General features: G+C 34.1%; 1 protein-coding gene across 3 annotated transcripts in view; it reads left to right on the forward strand.

Moving 5' to 3' along the window:
- Positions 1 to 19,515, forward strand: part of TNPO1 (transportin 1) — a 56,859-nt gene extending 37,344 nt beyond the window's left edge. For all 3 annotated transcript variants that reach the window (XM_059837083.1, XM_059837084.1, XM_059837082.1), the window contains 12 exons: positions 184 to 355; positions 1,604 to 1,690; positions 2,477 to 2,584; positions 2,760 to 2,918; positions 3,012 to 3,099; positions 4,054 to 4,152; positions 4,369 to 4,464; positions 7,212 to 7,287; positions 8,081 to 8,180; positions 9,552 to 9,626; positions 12,279 to 12,421; positions 13,910 to 19,515. In XM_059837083.1, the coding sequence (XP_059693066.1) occupies positions 184 to 355; positions 1,604 to 1,690; positions 2,477 to 2,584; positions 2,760 to 2,918; positions 3,012 to 3,099; positions 4,054 to 4,152; positions 4,369 to 4,464; positions 7,212 to 7,287; positions 8,081 to 8,180; positions 9,552 to 9,626; positions 12,279 to 12,386 (1,168 nt within the window). In that variant the 3' untranslated portion in view covers positions 12,387 to 12,421; positions 13,910 to 19,515. The remainder of the gene's footprint in view (positions 1 to 183; positions 356 to 1,603; positions 1,691 to 2,476; positions 2,585 to 2,759; positions 2,919 to 3,011; positions 3,100 to 4,053; positions 4,153 to 4,368; positions 4,465 to 7,211; positions 7,288 to 8,080; positions 8,181 to 9,551; positions 9,627 to 12,278; positions 12,422 to 13,909) is intronic.

Genomic DNA, 19,515 nt, shown 5'->3' on the forward strand with positions numbered 1-19,515 from the left:
ATTTTGTGTTCAGTTAGAAAAGATCAAAGTTATTTAAGTATTACCTTTTTGGAAGTGTATCTTACATGAATTTGAGAACTTGAATACAGCTTTATGTTTAAACAGATATAGGTTAAGCATGGCATTTTAGGGTTGTTTTGCTTAATTATTTCCGAGGTACTAACCTGTTTTATTGCCCTTCAGTGCCTTTGCTACTCTAGAAGAGGAGGCTTGTACAGAACTTGTTCCTTATCTTGCATATATACTTGACACTTTGGTCTTCGCATTTAGTAAATACCAGCATAAAAACCTGCTCATTCTTTATGATGCTATAGGAACTCTAGCAGATTCTGTAGGACATCATCTAAATAAACCAGTGAGTATACCTTATGTTCTGTAGAAGGACTTACTATATTTTGAAAACTTGTTCAGTGTTTTTTGTAGTGTGCTTTAGATGTTATAAACTAGAAATGCTGATATTTCCGTGTACCTTTTATTAGTGCTACATGCTTACAGATAAAACACAGATAAAATAGACTGCACATAGTTCTCCCACTACCAAATATTTGCCATTTTGAGTAAACAAGCAAAAGTGTGTGATTTGTTGTGAAATGTGCTGTTCATCATGGTCTTCTTCATGCTTCAAGTTTTTTTAGCTCAGAGGAGTTATCACTATGGATACCCCATTTGTACAAAGCACGGGTAACACACGCGAATGTGGTGGGGCTTTTTTTAGTGTACATGTATTAATTAGTAGAAGATGTACATGTCATATGTTTGCATCTTATGATGGTTATTGAGACTTGTTTTATTTCTCTGTAGCGCTTCAAATTACATGTCTGCCCTAGAAAAAACCATTTTTAATTGTTTCCATTTTACTTGCCATCTCGACCCCACACCAGCAAAGGACCCGTTTTTCAGTCTCTCTCTGAGCCTGGCCACCTTGATATTTTGCAGTACCAGGAGGAAGCTAAATGGCAGCTCCTGATGAGGGTGGGACTTTCTTTAATCACTTAGAATTTTGTACCTTTGGACACAGCAAAATCAGTTGCCTCTTTGGATGCCTTCTGCAAGCAACAGCACTTTAGAGATGCCTTGCTTAGTGTCCTTGTGACTGTGCAGGAATGCAGTGGCAAGGAATCCAGCCTTATATAGAAGGGCTAAGTGCCTCCTTCTGGAGGGATAGGAAATTACTTTCTTTGTGGATTGTTAGTTTGAGGAAGAAGTTTCAGAACTTGTGGTCATGGATATAGGGTTGTAGCGTCAGGGAAGTAGAAAATAGTTGAGAAAAGCAGGTGGCACATGTAGAGCCACAATGTAAATATAAAAATGTTTTCTGTATGCCTTGTGGCAGTCAGATAGATAACTTGGGCAGCTATGCTAAAATCAAACCTGGAGGAAGAGATTCCTTTTGTAAAGGTACTTACGTGCTTTAGGAAAAAATATCAAACGCAAATTGTGAGATCTATTATTAAAATATCTCTATAAATTGCAACAGTGATTGAATTATAGTACACCCGCTTGTTCCTTTATTTGAAAAAGTAGAATATATCTCAGGTTTTTTTAACTTTGAAATAGAGTAGTATGCAGTAAAGTGTTTTAGCAGCATTTTCATCCTAAACAGGAATATATTCAGATGCTAATGCCTCCATTAATCCAGAAGTGGAACATGCTGAAGGATGAAGATAAAGATCTCTTCCCATTATTAGAGGTAAATGTTAAAATGTGAATATTTTTTATAAAGTTTTTTTAGAAACTATTTTTTTTTACTAAAAGTGTTCCTCCTAGGAAATATGACTATAAATGCTGACATTTTTAGCTATTTTCCACTAGGGAAAAAATATTCTGACGGTGGTAAGAAAATTTTATGACTGAATAAATGTCCTTAGGTTTAGCAGAAATAATTTAGGGATTTTTTTCTGTCATTTTGGAGTGTTTTCTTTGATAGGATTCTTCTACAAAAAAAGGGTTCTATCCTCCTTTTGTTCTTGTCTTCTCTCTCCTTGCTCTCCCTTCATCCCTCCATTAAAACTATTGTCAGACAAGCTGAAGGTATGAACCAGGCCATGTAGTCTAATGCTCTCTACTTGCTGAGTGTGAAGCACCTCTAGAGGAAAATACCTCTAGAAAAATTAGTTTTGTAACTCTTAGGTTATATTAGGGCTTGTTTATGGTCAAGATACTGCAGCGTAGTGCAAGTGCTGTCTGAACTCTCATAACTGGTTTTGTATGCATTTTCTTGGCTAACTCTTAAGAAGATGCTGCTGCTGAGAAATTTTCTCAAATGGTCTACACAGGAGCGAGTAAGAACTTGCTGATAGTTGCCTTGGCTCAGCTAAATTGGTACTGCCTTTCTAGGTTGTGTTTGCTTAACCAGTTACATGTTGGTGTACTTAAAATCCTAAGTTCCAAATTCCCTCTCCCAAGTAAAAGACTCTTCAGGCATGTGAAGAAAAGTAGTGACTACTTTCTCTCTCTCCTTTTTTTTCAATTCCAGTGCCTGTCGTCAGTTGCTACTGCCTTGCAATCTGGCTTTCTTCCATACTGTGAACCTGTGTACCAGCGCTGTGTAAATCTGGTGCAGAAGACACTTGCACAAGCCATGGTATTTTGCTATAACTATTCCAATGTTACTTTGCTAAACCAAAGTGTTAACTATGTAAAATTAGAGCTGTGCAGGGAAATTGAATATCTGCATGAAGGTGCAGTTCTGCAGCTTTTTTGTCATACTCCTGAGAAAATCTAGTATAATTTTGAAAATGTTTACTTATTTGTTGCAGTTGCATAATGCTCAGCCAGACCAATATGAGGCTCCAGATAAAGATTTCATGATTGTGGCTCTTGATTTACTCAGTGGTTTAGCTGAAGGACTTGGAGGCAACATTGAACAGCTAGTGGCTCGCAGCAATATCCTGACGTTAATGTATCAATGCATGCAGGTGAGATGAGTGAGCTATTTGATCTACACATTTCCTTTATTCAGAGAATCTGAAACTCGTCTAGAATTGTAATTTTTTACTTTCTCTCTTTAGGACAAAATGCCTGAAGTACGGCAGAGTTCATTTGCATTGTTAGGTGACCTGACAAAGGCATGTTTTCAGCATGTTAAACCTTGCATCGGTATGTTTCTTTTACATGTTTAATAACTTGTTTTTCAAATGTCTAAGAGGTTGTATTAGCCATTGTTATGCTCCCTTTTCTGTGAGTTGCCTTTTTATGGTGTGATACATTTTAATTTTCTGTAAAAATCTGTGGTCTTTTGTCCCTTTAGTTGTATGTTTAGAAAATACGTTCCTATTTTTGTGGACAGGGTGAAAGTTTGTTTTTCTTCTTTATTTTTATAGCTCTTTTTGTTCTACTTGAATTTATTGTTAAGTAAAAAGATGTCTAATATAAATCCAAAAATGGGGTAGAGAATTAGGTTTTATTTTGTTTTTCTGCTTTATTTTTTAGTTCTGTGGAAAGTGGCTTCAGAGTTACACTTCCACAATGTTTGGTCTTTCTTCCCAAAGATAATGTTGAGATGCACTTGCCAAATGGATGTTTGGATAGGCTTGGATTTAAAATTATTTGGCAGATGTTATGATGACCTTTTCAACTTACTTTTCTTAATTTAGTCAAAGATGTAATTGCCTTCTAGTCTTTGTTTTTTCAGGGGTAGCTGAATACATCCAGGTGATCTGGGGGATGTTCTGTCATATGATAAAACTAGTGCTTGTAGCTGTGGTTTTTTTCTTCTCTTCTTCTTTCTCCTCTCACCTGAGAAAGGGAAAGAGAGAAGATTTCTACATAAAAGTTACATAAAGATAAACCCTTCTAGGAAGATTCTAAAAGCATAATTTGAAAATATTTACATTTATCTGGTTAGGTTCTAATTTCCAGGTTAATCTGATAAATAGCTGGAATATAGCTGTTGTTAATCTGAATGTAACTCTTTCTAAGTATTTAAATAGGCTTACATTATCCTTTTCTTAAACATCCCTTTTCCCCCCCCGCCCACCCCCCCCAATCCTAAAATAATGGGACAAGATGGTTGTATTGTGTGATGAGTTTTTAAAATGTTGTTCTTTCTAGCTGATTTCATGCCAATTTTGGGAACCAACCTAAACCCTGAATTCATTTCTGTGTGTAACAATGCCACCTGGGCAATTGGAGAAATCTCTATCCAGATGGGTAAGATTTAATTTTTTTTTTTTTAAATCTCTGCACATTTGGAATTATTTGTCTGGGTGTTTTGGGTGAATTTTTTTTAAAGTGATACCGTTACATTAATATTTAAATTACATTTGTGATCCTTGCCCTTGTTAGTAAGTTACATGAACATTTTCTGTTTACATTATGTATATTAATGGTCATTTTCTTCTGATTTTTTTTTAATTGTTGTTTCAGGTATAGAAATGCAGCCTTATATACCAATGGTCTTGCACCAGCTTGTAGAAATAATTAACAGACCCAACACACCAAAGACGTTGTTAGAGAACACAGGTACCCAAAAAATAACCTGTACATGGTGAAGGGAATGAAAATATTTTTTTTATCATTATTTTTTGAAATTGCATAGGGGAACCACACCAAAACTAATTTTGTTATGTACTTGGCTTTTATAAGCAAAAGCAACTCTGTTTTGCACAAGCTCTTACAAGTCTCAGTCTTGCAGCAAATCATATATCTAGATTCTAACTGCTTTCTCCTTTTCTAACATTTATTATATCTATTTTGTATCTATTTAATCATTCTTCCAGTTTTATGTATGACAAATGTATGCAGTAACACTTCAGACTTAATTTCTCACTGATTTTGATGTATGCATGTCCTTTCACGTGTACTGTATATATATGTCTAGTGTTGGAAAAAACGTAATTGGCCTATATAAAACAGTGAACTCTTTGAATTTACAAAAAAGTGCACTTTTATTTTATGATAAACTTACAATATCATAAGCTTACAAAAATTTTAGAATAAACTTGCATATCATAAACTTTAAAAAATCTAGATCTGTGATGGCAGTTTTACCACAGCATAACTGAAATTATGTTTGCTTTCTGTTACCTGGTCACCTAGTAGCAAATTCCTGAAAAGAATTCTAATAATGGCATGCATATTTTATGTTCTGACTTTGCATTCCAAATTGAGAGTAATTCCCAAATGCCTTACTGAATTGGGATTTCTGAGGCTTGTTTCTTTTGCATTTATAGAGGGCTTGTTCTGGTATGAAAAGCACCTTCCATACTTGAGCAAAAAGTTATAGATAGTGCTATGGGTTTATTGTTTACTATTTTACTAATTGAGGATTTTTTTTCCTTCTGTTTGAAAACCATCTTGTAAGAAAATGACAGTTTAGTTGCAATATCTGACATGATTGAATATGATGCAAGTACAATGGTACAGTTAGACTTTTTGAGCAAAGTAAGAGATAATTTGGAGAACGATTTTTCAAAGCATTTTTTTCTTTCTGTGTTCTCTCTGCCCCTCTATCTCATTTAGTATGGAAGGTGAACTTGAAGGAAAATTTACCTAGTTTTATGGCATATTATAGGGACTATTTTTGAAAAGAAAAATTTGAATCAAATACCTAGATGTGAACTATACTGTGGAATAGTGTAACAGTATAATACTGTAATAGTATAACCATATAAGTTTTTCTTACCCCTGCCCTGATTCTCCTCCTCTGCACTGATGGATGTGTAATACCTGTAACTGAGAGGCATCCAATAGTTAAATGTATGTATGCTTCCATCATTAAGAGAATTTTTGGAAGCATCTGGACACTGATTTTTTTTTTTTTTTTCAATTCTCTTAATAGTTATTTTAAATGTGGATGGATAACTGCAAATAAATGTTGAGTGTGGTGTACTTATTATAAGTTTGTTGTGGGATATTTTGTTGTGTGCCACTAGTATGTGCAAGAATATTACTGGTTTTGCTGTAGCTTGCTGTGTTATTAATTATGAAAACAACTGTAAAAACACACTTTGACAGCTGTAAGAATTTACAGATAAAACTTAAAATTGTATTTTCATTTGAACTTCAGTGAAGTTTTATAAGATGCTAAAAAATTCTGGACACTGTATGGAAATTGAGTGATACCAGTACATTAACAGTAAGCTGCATCACATGAAATGAATATGTTTGAGACTGCTAGTATATCCTACACCAAACTTATATTTGAGAAAGCATCATCTGCTTTATTGCATGTTTCATGAAACTGTTCACAAATGCCTGTTAATTAGAGTGTTGCATAGTATGTCCCTTGAACATAGGTTTCCTTTTTCTGCTTCATACAAATCTGCTGGATTTTAGTATTATTCATGTATTTTGCTTCAAGTAATTCTGATACATTATTCCCCACCCTCTCCTTTTTCTAAAGATTAATCTTTCGTGAGTTGAGCAAACACCATTAAAACACATTTGTATAAAGATACTTCCTTTGGTCTGTCCCTCAGAACAAAGAACCAAACTACCTGATCATGCAGTGTAGCAATTTTGCTTTTCATGTGTCCTCATGCTTTGGTATCAGAAGTCAGATTCTTGTACATCTTATGAGGAAAACTTTTGTGAGCAGGAGAAATACTAGGATTAAAGAATTAGTGTTCTGCAGTCAGTTGATTTGAGTTAGCAACCATTTTTAATTAAATTCTTTGTGAGATTATGAAGAAGACATAAACATTTGAGAAGTGTTCCATCTATTTAGGACTTTCAGACACACGACAATATCTTCTATGTAAAAGTATTTGGAAATGTATTTTTACTGGTAGATTAGATCTACAGAAACCTTGAATTCTAAATATTGGATAAAATAAAATGTTTAGAATACTTGATACTTATACTGAAAATTAATTTCCTTTCTAAAAAAATATCCATTATAGTACATTTCAATAAAAACTTTAAATGTGTAGAGGTAAATTTACTGTAAATTATTACTCTAAAGAGGGACAGAATAACTGCTTACATCGGAGAGCCTTTGATTTGAAATTGTGTTTTTGGTGTTCTCTCATACTTCTTTAATTTTTTCTTTTACCTTGGAGAGTATACCATATATGTTGCTGCCTCTTATTTAGGGGGTGGTAATAAACAGCACTGGTGAAATCTTATGTTTATTATCATACACAGATTCTGTTGGTTTCTGTTTCTGAGTTATTTGTTGTTTTTTCTTTATTTTTTCTCCTCCCCCCTCATTTGCTCATGTCTTGGTTGGCGTTTGGTGGTGTATAACCGTGATTGCGTTACCTTAGCAATAACAATTGGTCGTCTTGGTTACGTTTGTCCTCAAGAGGTGGCCCCCATGCTACAGCAGTTTATAAGACCCTGGTGTGTATTATTCAATCTTTTTTTTTTTAATTCATTTTTCTTCACTCTCTTTCTTTCTTTCTTTCTTTCTTCTCTCTATCTCACTTTTAGATATATTTTCAGTTGGTTACAAAATCTCAATCCTTAATCATTGCCAACCATGTGACTAATCTTGTCCTATCAGGTTTGTGAGTTTTTAGTAGCACCGTCATGTATTCTTTATGTTGTGGCTAACGACTAATTTATGCATGGGATAAGATTGTCACATGCTTGCTGTGTTAAAGCTTGACTATGAAAGAGCATTTTAAAATCCACCAGAATGATAATACAGTGCATGCAAGTATTGTAAAATTTAAACTGTGCATTACCTAAAATTCAGTCTGAGGCTTGAAATGCTGTAAGGAATATATGTTTATAGATTTGTTACGTATAAAAAAGCTTGCTTGCTGCTGTTTAAGTTCAATAACTGTTCTGTAAGTGGTATCTGACATAATTCATACTGTGACAGTATTTTATGTTCCGCTTCTAATAATGATAGTTTCTATAAGTATTTCAGATACATGTTTCTTTTGTATTTAATGGAATAGAGGTCACACTTTCTGACTACAGTATAACAAAAAGCCAGATTCTGGAGGTGATGCCTAATGGTATTATGCTAGTAAAAACTGTGTGCAACAAGTGTTTTTCTAAGTGTTCAAAATTGTGTTTCAGATCATCTTATCAGTGTGACTTATTCCATCAGATACTGTCATCTAGTTTTGACTTGATTGAAGAAGAGTAAGAGTTATCTAAGTTTTGCTTTCCAATTTGTTAGGTGCACCTCTCTGCGAAACATAAGAGACAATGAGGAAAAGGATTCAGCGTTCCGTGGGATATGTACCATGATTACAGTCAATCCCAGTGGAGTAGTCCAAGTAAGATACGTTAATAGATGCTAACTTTTCTTTACTCATGTGAAATTTAGTGAGAGCTGTATGTGGAGTATGAAAAAGTTTACCTTGAAGAGATTCCCTGCAGTACAAGATGTAGCATTATTTTGAAGTCAAGGACCCCAAAATGTTTATATTGTGAATGATGTGTCTCATGATCCTTCAGTAATTGTCATCTAAAAAGGAAAGGGGAGAAGTACTTTTAAAATGAGTTTTTGTCTTTTACTGTCAATGAATATGTAAATAATGAACTTTGATTAAAATAACTGTATTTTGATACTTCTGTCAGGTTGTGGTCAGGATCTGTATACAAATATAAGGTAAAAGTTGACATTCTTAAACCTATTTTCCACATGTAATGTAGGTTTTTAAAACAAGAAACAGAACAAAGCCAGTAACCACCCATTTGTTCTTAACACTTGTGTAGGGAATATTCTGTTTCAACTTTGGATTGATTTTTCAAAGAGTCAGTGTGACAATGAACATGCATCTCTTTAAAAGAAATGGTACAATTGAAGAAGAGAATATGACTTGATCTTTAATCTCCACATCTCTAAAGTGAAGCTTTATCAATGTAATATTTTTTAAGAGGAAAACAAAACTGATCTTTCCCTTTTCTCTGCCTGGAATTCTTCTTCCTGAAACACAAGAGTTGAGCATTTGCCTTGCTTTGAAATGTGCAGCTCATTTCATTTAGGCCTTACTCTGTATTTTACTTTTCAGTCTTCTACTGTCCTTTCATGTAGCTTACAGAGAGGGGTTAAATAAGGACCCATTTCATTAACTTCTCTTTTCTTTCTAATCATCTTCAGTTCCTATTTCTTGCATTAGCAACATTATTTTTAAAGACTGGTGTTCTGTTGGTGTAGGAGGAGGTAATGCATGACAGGAGATGAATAGAGTATAGGGATTTTGAGGTGGCTTTAGTTTTGAAACCTGTATGATAAATGTTCTCTGTTTCCCACAAAAAAAAAAAACTTTAAGAAATAAAACAGATTTTTTTTTCCCTAACTGGAAATGTGTGTGAGATACATTTGTTGCTTCTGAGTAAGGGAAGGAGATACTGCATTTGTAGATGTACTGAAAGAATTAAATTTATACTAGTGTGATGCAGAGGGGAGAGTTGTGGTTGGTTTCACTGTGGTTTAATTTGAGATACTCAGCAATTGATGTAGTTGAACATTTAGGCATACAATAATTTATCATTGTCTAAATAATGTGAAAAATAAATACATGAAAGCAAAAGCAGTTGTAAATTAGGATCAAAGATCATCCACTTCACAGAACGATCATCAAGCATTGTTTTCAGATGCATAAATTGGTGTTTCTAACCTGTATGATTTTTTAATCTTGTAGGACTTTATTTTTTTTTGTGATGCTGTTGCATCATGGATTAGCCCAAAAGATGATCTTCGAGACATGTTCTGTAAAGTAAGTTGCTAAGATAATATTATATCCTAGTGATGGTTGTTTTGCATCCTCTGGTTTCTTACTTTCTGTTTCACTTTCTAGTGAAAGTGCTTTCTAGCGCTTACTGTCTTTGTGGTCATGGAGACAAAGCAACATGAAAATCCTGACTTCTCTTTTTAACTTTGATTTTCTTATATGCGTTTGGATTATTCCGAACTTTTTTAAATAGTTGCAAAGTTCACTTGAGGTGTTTTTTGAAGGGATAATGATCCTCAAACAGTTTTTCATAATGTCTGGGCTGCTATGTTTTTCCTGCATTTGGAAGAACAGGGGAGTTTATACTACATGTAAGGCATTTTCTTGAGAAAATGAGATTTGTATGGTTCAAGACCGTTTTTTTGCCGCAAAGATGGCTGCTTAATTTTGGAGACATACATAAGTTTCAAATTAAAAATATCCCAGTGGTATCTTATTTGTTTCTCCTAACTCCTGCTGAAAATAAGAGATTGCTTAATCCTCCGCAGAATCCCTCTTGGTTAAGTTTCAAGAAACTAACATGCAGTTATACCCAAGAATACATCCCTGGGCAAAGCATAAGTAGAATTTAAACTAAAGGACTGTTTTCCTTGTATTAAGTAAAAAACAAAAAAGCCCTACCCAGAATGCAATACACTGTATTTTGGCAGAAGTGTCTTAAATTAAAAAAAAGAGCAGGAGAGGGGGAGGGAGAGAGAAGTGGTTTACCTCACAAGTTCTAAAGTGAAATTCCCATTTTCAGGAAGTTCTATGTCAAAAGTAAGGTTCATGATATTCTTAAAGCAAAAATGAAGCATATTCTTAAGTACTTATTAGGATCATGGGTTGGTATTGGCACTTTTTCTTCAATTAGTGACATGTGTGAGCATCAAATCAGAAGCTAGAACTTTTCTATCCCATCTTTAAGAGCAAAGGCAGAAATTTTGCTGTCCTAGTTAGTCTCTCAGATAACCAGCTTCCTTCCAAGGAACATTAGATCTAGAAAAGGTAGATCTATGAGTATTCTAACATCAGCAGAACGAAACAGCAATTACAACTTAAAAGGGCGTCCTGGATAGAGTCTGTGATGATTGTCCAAAGCAGTCTCACTGCCTGCTTTTGCACTAGTCCTTCAGCAGGTTAAACTCCTCTTTTTCAGATTCTTTCCAAGTGATCCATTTGGGAAACTGCATTCAAACCTAACAGAGTAGGTCTTGGTCACTTGGCAAAAACTTGCTTTTTTAAGCAGGCAATTTTAAAGTAGTTTTGTGGGATTTGCCTTGCAGAAAAGGAGACAATGTTTTCTTCAGTGATAACACTGGGGTTTTTAGACAACTTCTTTATGAATATGTGACTGATGTAGTCCAAGCAGATGTTTTTCCAACAGTAATTATGACTTCAGAAACAAGGGAAAGAAACTGGATTTGTCCAGGTTTTGGGATTTTCTTTAAAATTTATTTATTTATTCTTTAGTACTAGAACTGGAAGAGAAGATACTTTGAAGAGCCAGTGTTAAAATCTGACTCGTAACCTTTTGTTTATCACTGAGCATTCTTAGATTTTCAGGAGTTTCTTTGCAGCTAGTTAATGTGACTCTTTGGGTTTAGGAAAGAGCCTGCTTGTGGGAGGGAGAAAAGCAGTAAGTTAACTGGTTGCATGTAATGCCGTTACTACTACATTTATTTAAAAACAGCTCTGCTTGACAGTCTTGCATCGAACTTGTTACTATGAGCTTGAATTTTGATATTGCCTTTTATTTGAGGATGTGTTCATGACAAACTGTTCCACAATTCATTACACTGAGTGTAAAAAGGGAAAACAAAACATTAGATTCTCTTGGTATAATTTTTATTGAGGAACAGTCATTCTGTCTGCTTTTGTCCTTTCTAATGTTTTGCTTTTACTTGCTGTTTTAAGAGAGAACATACTAAGATTTATTTTTTTCATAGTGTAATTTCATTTTCAGGTAGTTTATTACATCAGAAAGTCCAGACAGAAACCTGTAGATTATTTGTTTTTCTCTTTCACTGGCTTTTTACTGCCATTGACTGTGGATCCCTGTTATTTCAAAACAAAGAAGGTTTTAAGAGCTTCATTTTTAGTGAAGTTGTCTTACTGGTTCCATTCGCAAAGATTTGATATTTGTGCTAGAAATTGACAGGTATTTATTCTGTCAAAAGCTGACTGCCATTTAATTCAACTTCCCACAACATACTTCACATCTGCTAAGAAATAAGTGTGAACACAGTAGTCTTAAAATGTATGTCAGTTGGATGGATGGATGGATGGATGGATGGATGGATGGATGGATGGATGGATGGATGGATGGATGGATGGATGGATGGAAAATGAATTGAAAAAATTATAATTAAACATTCTGAAATGGTTTAAACCTAGGTTTTAAGTTACCTATTAAAAATATATATCAGTACGTATACATACACTAGTTTCTTTGGGTAGCTGTATTTGTCACCTTTGAAAAAACACATTAGTAAGATCTTGGTCTACTTTCTTTGCTTCTTTGTAGCATTTCATTATGATATTGGAGAATTCAGATTGTACAACTCAGCAGTTTGTGGCTTACTGCATGTGAATAGGCTAGTAAATAATGTAGCCTCTATTTTTTGCTTATTTTAACTTCCCCATTCTCATTTGTAGATTCTTCATGGATTTAAAAATCAAGTTGGGGATGAGAATTGGAGGCGTTTCTCTGACCAGTTTCCTCTTCCCTTAAAAGAGCGCCTTGCAGCTTACTATGGAGTTTAACCTCATGCACTGTAGCTGCAGTCCCATAATTAGAGGTAAGCACAGGAGTCTTGCTTGCCAGAGAGAACTGGGACTTCCTCCCTGTTTGCATCATATGAAGCATAATTAATTAATCAGTCTAGAATTGCTGAGCTATTACTTCATATATGAAGGAAAGAAAGAAGGGATGATAATATACCTTAATTATGGTGACTGTAGCAAAAGCATTTGTCTCATTTTTTTTATTGTTACAGAGAGAGAAAGAGAGAAAAACTGAGTCTATGATACACACATTAGTTTATCAAGAAAGTTGAAAGTATAGGTATGATAAAAGTGCTGGTTCAAGTTTATTAAGCAAAGTGATGAATATGATCCTCAAGTCATCGTATGAAAAGACGCAGGCTACCTTATATGTTAGGAATTAATAGATGGCAGATGTGGTCTAAGTGGGAATACTCTCCTAGGATAAGAAACCAGGTTTGTTAACACTCTAGTTCTGAGAAGTCTAATGGCCTCCTAACTACATACTAAATGATCTTTCCACTGAATAAAGAATGCTGTGCTAATAACTACAGTAAATAATGCTTGATGTTTGGGGGAGGTTGATATGTGTTTACTATTGCCATATAATGTTCCATTTTGTGTGTCAACTCAGAATTGTTAGACACTTCTGTGTGGAGAATGATTCAGCTTCAACAAAGAACAGTGAAAGTGCATTCCAGAGTACCACTATTATTATAACACCTTGTTTTGTATGTTGCCTGTGTATGCTGTATAAAGCAAATTTCCCATGTGTGATACTATGAAGAGATTATTATATTACCCAGAAAAAAGAGTGAATTAAGTTTATTCTTGTAGTCTTTATAAAATTAGTATAATTTTTATACTAAAATTATGAGAGTGAGTCATGCAGTTCTGTTTAGTGTTGGAATGGACAACTATTTAAAATTCAGTCTTAAGATTTTTTCAAAGTCAGTGTCATAAAATTATGTGTTTGATCAGAACAATGGATTAGAAATAAAGCAGCTACATACTTATCAATGAAAGCATTTTAGTTCTGACATAAGGATGTTTTCTCTTCCTGATGAAAAGGAAACAAAAGTGATAAAATTCGCCATTGTTCTCAGTTTCAACTGCAGAGAAGGTATGGCTATCTTGTTTAATCCATTCAGAAGAGGAGCTGCTAGGTCAGGTGCAGATATGTGTTAATATTCTTTTTCAATGTCATAACTACCTCATAACTTTGTGCTAAAAATGGAAAAACTGGTTAGAATATATAGGGTGTTTTTATCTTAAATCTCAGTTTAACACAATAGTGGAACTGTCAATGTGTAGCTTAAAAGCATATATTGTTGTTTCACGAATAATAATTTATCCTATACAAATGGGCTGGTTTCTTAACAAACTTAAAAGGGAACATTAGGCATAAATCCATTTTTAAGTTAGAGTTGGCACTTAGTGCTTGGAAAAGACTCTGTTTATGTACCTATCTGCCAGAGGTTCCAGGTAGGATTTAATGATACCATTATCTTTTCCCTTTACAGGTCCTTCAGTCTGGGAGACTATGAGGGAGCCTCTGCACCCAGGGAAAATGTTACCCTTTACTGGGGGGAAGGGTAAACCAGTAGGGAATACAGTACAATCCCAACCCTACTGGGAGGGGCGGGAGGGAGGTGTTGCCGTCACTGTATTAAGTCGATGTTGGGAAATGTTTTAACATCTGGAGCCTTTGTGGGTGGAAATCTGTCTCCTATTACACCTCTGCACTGGATGTGAAGAAGAAAAAAAAAAGAATCTAGTCACAAAACAGCACATTCTGGAATATTGTGGGGATTTGTACCAAAATAAGAAACCATATAATTGAACCATAGGGATACGTAAAGAGGAAAAATATTTTGCGCACAATAAAGGAAACCTAAGAATGGGGGTCACAAACAGTAAAAGGCTTTCTTTTTTGTTTTCTGTTTTTTTAAGTAAGGGTTTTCTACATTATTTCATCCTGCTTGGGGATTCCTAGATATTTGCATGTTAATGAAGAACTACACAAACGAAGTTAGTACAGTTAAAATGCAGCTTGTGTCTGTATTAGGAACAGGCACTTGCAGTGTACAGTATAGAAACCCCATCATAAAATAATAAAGGTTAACTTGGACAACATGAAGCAACCTGCAAGCTGCCAAATAAGTCACTCCTTTCATTTTTGGGGTAAGGAGAGGTACACTGCAAAGGAAAGATTGACATTTTAATTTTTACGTTAAGAGAAACAACCAAGGTAGTGGATATGATTTTATTATTGTACTTTGTTAGTTTTGATTTCTAGAGTAAGGCATTATTCCTAACTTGCAGTTTAAGGTTCAGGCATGCGTTCTGGCTCATAGTGATCAGAAGTAATTTTAATTAGTGGGAAAGTAGCATGCTTGCATCACATAGAGTGAAATTGGTATACATTTACCTATGTTGCGCCAGTTTTGTGTTGCAGTTTACCAATTCAATATAGCCCTGCATTTAAAATTCCTTTTTAAGATTCAGTGGAATTTATTTTTATTAAGAATATAGATATAAAGTACTGTAGTTAACAATTAGGCCTTGAAATACCTTTTTAGGATCTGTTAAGATTAAGATTGATATTGTATTGTGTGTAACCTGCACAATGTGGAAAGCTGATATAGCTGTGCAAAATATTTGCCTCTGTGCTGTCAGTGTGATGTGCTTTCTGCATGGTTATATACTAGTGATTTTATCAGAACTCTAAAATGAGTTACATGGTAAGACCCATTAAAGGCTGCATAAATGTTAGTTGGCACGTAAAGACAATTGTAGAAGTTGATGACAAGATTGCTATATTTGTGTTTATTCCCACTCAACGTATTATCTCCTATGCTTTCTTTTTGTTCAAAGCATGATCTTAAGAGATGTTTAAGTTAATGGACGTAATGCAGGGTATCTACACTGTATTGGCGCATGTTGGTGGCCCTTTGTGATGTAGTTAAATGCACAAGGGTGCAAGTTTAAAGCTACAGAGTGAAAGTTGGTTTGGATCCTCTTCATTTCATTTGTTTAGCTTTTCTGTTGTGTTTTTTTTTTTCTCTACTTACATGTATTCCTGTGAATAAATCCTTGTTAAGTTAACGCTTTACTTTTCCTTTCATGTGTATTTTCTTATGTACTGTGAATGTGAAATCCTAACTGGTACACTTGATCTTGTGTCCATCTGAAAGTGGCAAGTCTTTATTAATTTAGATTGCCTAAAGAGTATCCCATGATGATAAAGGAAAATGGAGAGATTTTTAGCTCTGCTGGTCAGAGGTGAAGCCACACCTTTCCATTTTTCAAGTGCTGCATTATTAATCTGCAAAACAAAATTAAGCCATAACAGCCTTTTTGTAGATTTAGTTTCTCACCTTTGCATTGCAGAATGGATACTGGATAACAGTTTTTGGTTTAGTTGGTGTTTTCTGGTTTGTTTTTATTTTGGCTTTTTGGGGTATTTTGGGGTTTTTTTGTGTTTGTTTTCTTTGTTTTCTTTTATTTTTTCTTTGGTTGTTTGGTTTTTGGGGGGTGTATTTTGGGGGGTCTTGTAGGGCGTTATGGGTTTTTTTTGTTTGGGTTTGGTTTTTTTTCTTTGGTTTGGGATTGGGGTTTTTTTTTGTTGTTTTTTGGTTTGGTTTTAGTTTTGTTTGGTTTAAAATTTTTTTTTGTTGGGGATTTTTTAAGAACTTGCTCTTCTTTGCATGGTTCTGTTCTTTGACTGTTGAATGATTTAGCTGTTGCACTGAAGTTTGAGCTGTGTGAGTGTGAACTTAAAAATGCTGTTTAAAGAGTTTAGACCTTTTTTTTTTTCAGTGCATGATCACATGCATGTTTTATGTCCTGTCCCCATCCCCTGTCTCCCCTCCCCCCCCCCCCCCCAACCTCATTTTTTTTGGCTTTGCAAATTTAAGTGGATTATGCCTGAAGCATAGTTTGGACATGTACTGTATGAAATATATTTGATAATGCCAGTACATAGTATTCATTCAATTTAAACAAAATTGCATGTGATAACTTGCTTTCAAGTTACATTACTTTGATAGCAAACCAAAAATACCTTCTCAACTAATAACTCTGATATAAATTAGTAAAATTCAATTTAAAAAAATTTAATTTTGAAAGGGAACATCCCTGCCCAACATTTAGCAAGGTGGGAATATTGTTTTAGACCCAAACTTGCTTTAAGTGTGTTTGAACATTAAGGAAGTGTTTCAGAGAAATAACATTAAAATTTTTGTAGAATAGAAAACCTACCCAAATCATACAGTAGCATAACAACTAAAATCTGGGTTTAACTAAACTTTTTAAATTTCAGAAAGCCCCTTTAACCAATTAAAACCACTCCACCTCACCTTGGATTAGCTTAGGATGCCACTTTTGTACATATTTGTTTTAATACATACCTGTACAGATGTGAACTGATCTGTTATGACAACAAGGAAAATAATTTATAAGGTCAGGAATAAGTAGTACAGGAATAAACAAAAAAGTGTTTTGTGTCAATAGGTTGTCTCATGGTATATTTTAAATCAAATAAACCATATTCCTAATGCATAATATAGTGCAGAGATTTGCAGAATCCTTTTAGGGTGTAATGTGAGGTAAGAGAAGTTCTGAAACAGCATTAATATTTAAAGCTGAATTATTGCATCATGGGATATATAAAAAGCATCTTAATTCTTGTGGTGTAGTCTTGACAGTTCTTGAATGTTGACTGAATGTTCTGGTAGAATTGTGAGTTTGTCTTTGTTACATTCCAGTGTTTCTGCCTCTTGGCATGCTAAAAGCACGGCTTACTTCATTTGCTCCTTACACACTGAAAAAGTGCTGTTAGTGTGCTAAACTACAGAAATAGCCGCTGCTATGTAATGGTGTAGATTTTCTACTTGAATAATTTTGTTGTAGGAACCTCAGGAGGTCAGTGTTTACTGTTTTTTATATATGCCTTTTTCCTGTTTTGAGTTTCCCTTTTTGAAGGATTCTGAGAGTGAAAAAAAGCTGCTGATCAACCTAAGTTGGTAACAGAAAGTGTAATTAAAATCCTTATAAATGCATCTTTTTGGCAGTTCAAAATTGCTGTTAAATTAGTCTTAAGTGAAGTTCAATATTAAATTTTTTTCATAACACAGTCAGGAAACTGCTCATTTCATTTTGGAAAACAGATTAGATTAGTTCATTATTTTAACCAGTGCAAGCAAAAGTAATCAGTTTTGTATTTTTTTTTCCAGAGCTAGATTATTTTCTTAATCAGTGAGTATGTATATATTTAAATTGTAAGAAACTAATTCTTATGCTTTAGTTCATTGCTTCTTGAAGCTTGTACTCAGAAGATCACTTTTAGAAGAATAGGTTAAAATTTGTAATCATTATAACTTTTAAAAGTTATGAAGTAGCATAAATTTTGTGACTAATAATATTGATACACACTGTGATTTTTTTTTAGGACTTTCATGTTAGCATCAGTCTTAATTACTTAAACTGCATATATTGTACAATAGTAAAATGTTTATTTTAAAACTTCAAGTGGCTTTCCTCAAGCAAAACTCAATGCTACTTAGAAATATTCAAATACTAGCTTTATCTCAGGTGAATACTCTTGTACCCTTTTTGTTCAGAACACATGCTTATAAAAATGTGTTGTAATTTTATCAGTTTATGTATTTCATTTAGGCAGCTCCTCCTGTCTTAAACTTACCCTAAATTAACCTTCTACTGTGGGACAATAATGACTTTTGCTTCACCTGTATTATTCATATTGAATGTATTAACAGATAAGGTGCAAAAACGTTCTTCCCTTAAGGAGAATGCATCCATATTCAAACAACTGAAATATTTATTTAGAAATGCTTTAAATGCAACATTAAATTGGAAATCTTTTGTTTCAGATAATTTCAAGGAAATAAGTTAAAACTTAACACTAACTGCTTCCATACTATCTCTTTCATAGGAATGACAGCAAACTTTTATGTAGGGTCTAGAGTGTGACTTTTTATCTTAGATGAAGGTTAAACCCTGCAGTGAAATTGCAAAACATCCTGCAGTTAATCTCAGATAGACACTGATGTAGTTTGTACACATAATTGTTATATTACATAACCTCACCTTAAATAAATTGAGCTTGTTCAGTAGCTATGTGTTTCACTCACCTATGCATTCTCCAGGATGATTTGTATCCATCAGTCTTCTATGTATTCTCCAGTAGAAACTACATTTTGTCTGCCGCTGATGCTTGCTCTTTGCACTTAACGGTTGGAGCAAGCCAGTTTTAAATGGGGAACTGAGGCAAGTACTCTTCTTACTTGCCTTGTGTATCTGCTAAAATAGTGATATTCACTTGCTTGAATGTACGTAAATGAGGGAAGTTTGAAATTGCTCTATAGGATGAATCCCTGTGTGGTGTTACAGTATGCTTTAAGTAAGCCAAATCCACAGCTCAAAGAATTCAGCACTTACAGTATAGTATCATTTTTCTATAAACTTGCTATGTTGTGCTACTTTTGCTTTAGGCATCTATTTCTTTATTTCAAGTGAGCAACAAAATTACCAAGGTTTGCCTGTTTTTTGTGAGGACAATGAGAATAAAAAGGAGGTTTATTTTGGCTGTTGAAATCTGCAGTGTAGTATCTTTTTTTGTGGAAAGACATAGATAGTTATGTTGTACATTGTCTAACTTAGTGATACTAGAGACTTCTAAAATTTTTAATTGGATGAAGTACACAAAATAGTTTTTAATGAAGGGAGACCAGATCTTTCTGCTGACAACTTAGGTTGTATAAGTTTTGCTTGAAAGCTTTAAATCTTATGTTTCTGTATCTGCCACAATGTTGGAATGTTTCCTTCAAACATATCCTCCTGCAACCTCTCAAACTGTACTAAATTGAGTGATATTTCTTGAAGTCTGCCTATGTGCTAACAGAACTTCATTTTAAATAGAATATGGTTTTAATTTTTGATAAGCTGCTGAATTTTAAAAGAGTTTTTGGGGCCACCAAATATTTTGGATCATGCAGAGAATATATATTGTACTGTAGTAATTTTGTATTTACATTTGTATGATGTGACATAATAGATGTGAATGTTAATCACTGCTTGACTATGTTAATAAAGTTGTTGAAATATA

The sequence above is a fragment of the Haemorhous mexicanus genome, chromosome Z (assembly GCF_027477595.1).
Source record: "Haemorhous mexicanus isolate bHaeMex1 chromosome Z, bHaeMex1.pri, whole genome shotgun sequence".
In the NCBI taxonomy this organism is placed as follows: Eukaryota; Metazoa; Chordata; class Aves; order Passeriformes; family Fringillidae; genus Haemorhous; species Haemorhous mexicanus.